General features: G+C 36.0%; 1 protein-coding gene across 1 annotated transcript; it reads right to left on the reverse strand.

Annotated features, from left to right (window-relative positions):
- Nucleotides 1-277: 277 nt before the first annotated feature.
- LOC114177246 lies at nucleotides 278-846 on the reverse strand. The gene has a single exon (XM_028062520.1). The coding sequence runs from the start codon at nucleotides 688-690 to the stop codon at nucleotides 481-483; it is 210 nt and encodes a 69-aa protein (XP_027918321.1). The 5' UTR covers nucleotides 691-846; the 3' UTR covers nucleotides 278-480.
- Between the last annotated feature and the right edge of the window lie 347 nt (nucleotides 847-1,193).

A 1,193-nucleotide genomic window follows, 5' to 3' on the forward strand; every position in this document is an offset into this window, starting at 1 on the left:
ATAAATATAAAATTTATATTTTTAAGATTATTTTATCCTTAAAATAAGTTGTCAAGTAACTCTATAATATAAAAAAAAAAATCATTTTCCAAATTTTACCTCCTTGTATCATAATGGTGATACAGAAGGAACAGTTTTTGTTAGACAGCACTACTTTGCTGCAGTTTTTGTTCATTTATTTGGTTTCTATTTAGTTTCCAATCATAACAAAAATTCTGTCAAAGCAAACGCATTCACGTTTAGCAAGTTTGAACGTTCAGCTATATATGCAATTGAATAAAATAAAAATTTCTAACATTCATTAAGAGGAAAACTGAATACAGGCACAACAACCCACCAAATTAGGTAACAAAGAACAAAAAATGGTAAAATATAGATCCACAAGAATAACAAAACATGGAGAACAATGAAATAAAGAACAGAAACATTGAACTATCCGAATACCCCAACAAAAATAATATGATTAAGGTGCAAAATAAACTAGCCGAGGTACAAGTGGATCTTAATAGCCAACAAAAACACACATATGAAGCCAAAGTAGAGGAGGGAGTGAATGAGTACGGAAGCACCACTTGTTTGAAAGTTCCCAAACTCCACGTACCTTCCCCTCCCAGGCACCTGAAACAGCAACCCCGGAGTTAAGAGCACGAAGAGCACCAACGACACAAACACTGGACCCCAATCCGACATCTTTTCCAACTATAGTACTGTTTGGAAAATCAAATGTTTCCAAGAGTGGAACACAGAATGGTGAATAGCGTTGTGGGGGCTTCATGGAAGGAGATTGTTGTACGTATATAAATGCAACGTTGGAAGTGAACGAGAAGTGGTTGTGGGGGAGGAGTTTTGGAGGATTACGTTAGTGTGGATTCACTGCCACCTTGCATGTGATATATATGCTTTGATATTCGAGTTGGATTAAGAATAACTTGCTTCGCATGCATGCTAATTACCATTGGGGATTCAACTTCCACCGATTATGTGGTTCGGAAGCAAGGAATTAGAGGCTCTAATGGATTCAGGTCGCACGTGTCCTACAATTATCTCATTCATTCAAATACCTTATGCTGACCTTGCTAAAATTGCCATGCAATGTGTAAAGATGAATATCACCACACTGTTGATTGCTGCTGTAATTCACTATAAAAAATGCTTTTATGTTTTGGATTTTTTTAGTACAAAAAAGTGGAGAC

The sequence above is a fragment of the Vigna unguiculata genome, chromosome 3, assembly GCF_004118075.2.
Source record: "Vigna unguiculata cultivar IT97K-499-35 chromosome 3, ASM411807v1, whole genome shotgun sequence".
In the NCBI taxonomy this organism is placed as follows: domain Eukaryota; kingdom Viridiplantae; phylum Streptophyta; class Magnoliopsida; order Fabales; family Fabaceae; genus Vigna; species Vigna unguiculata.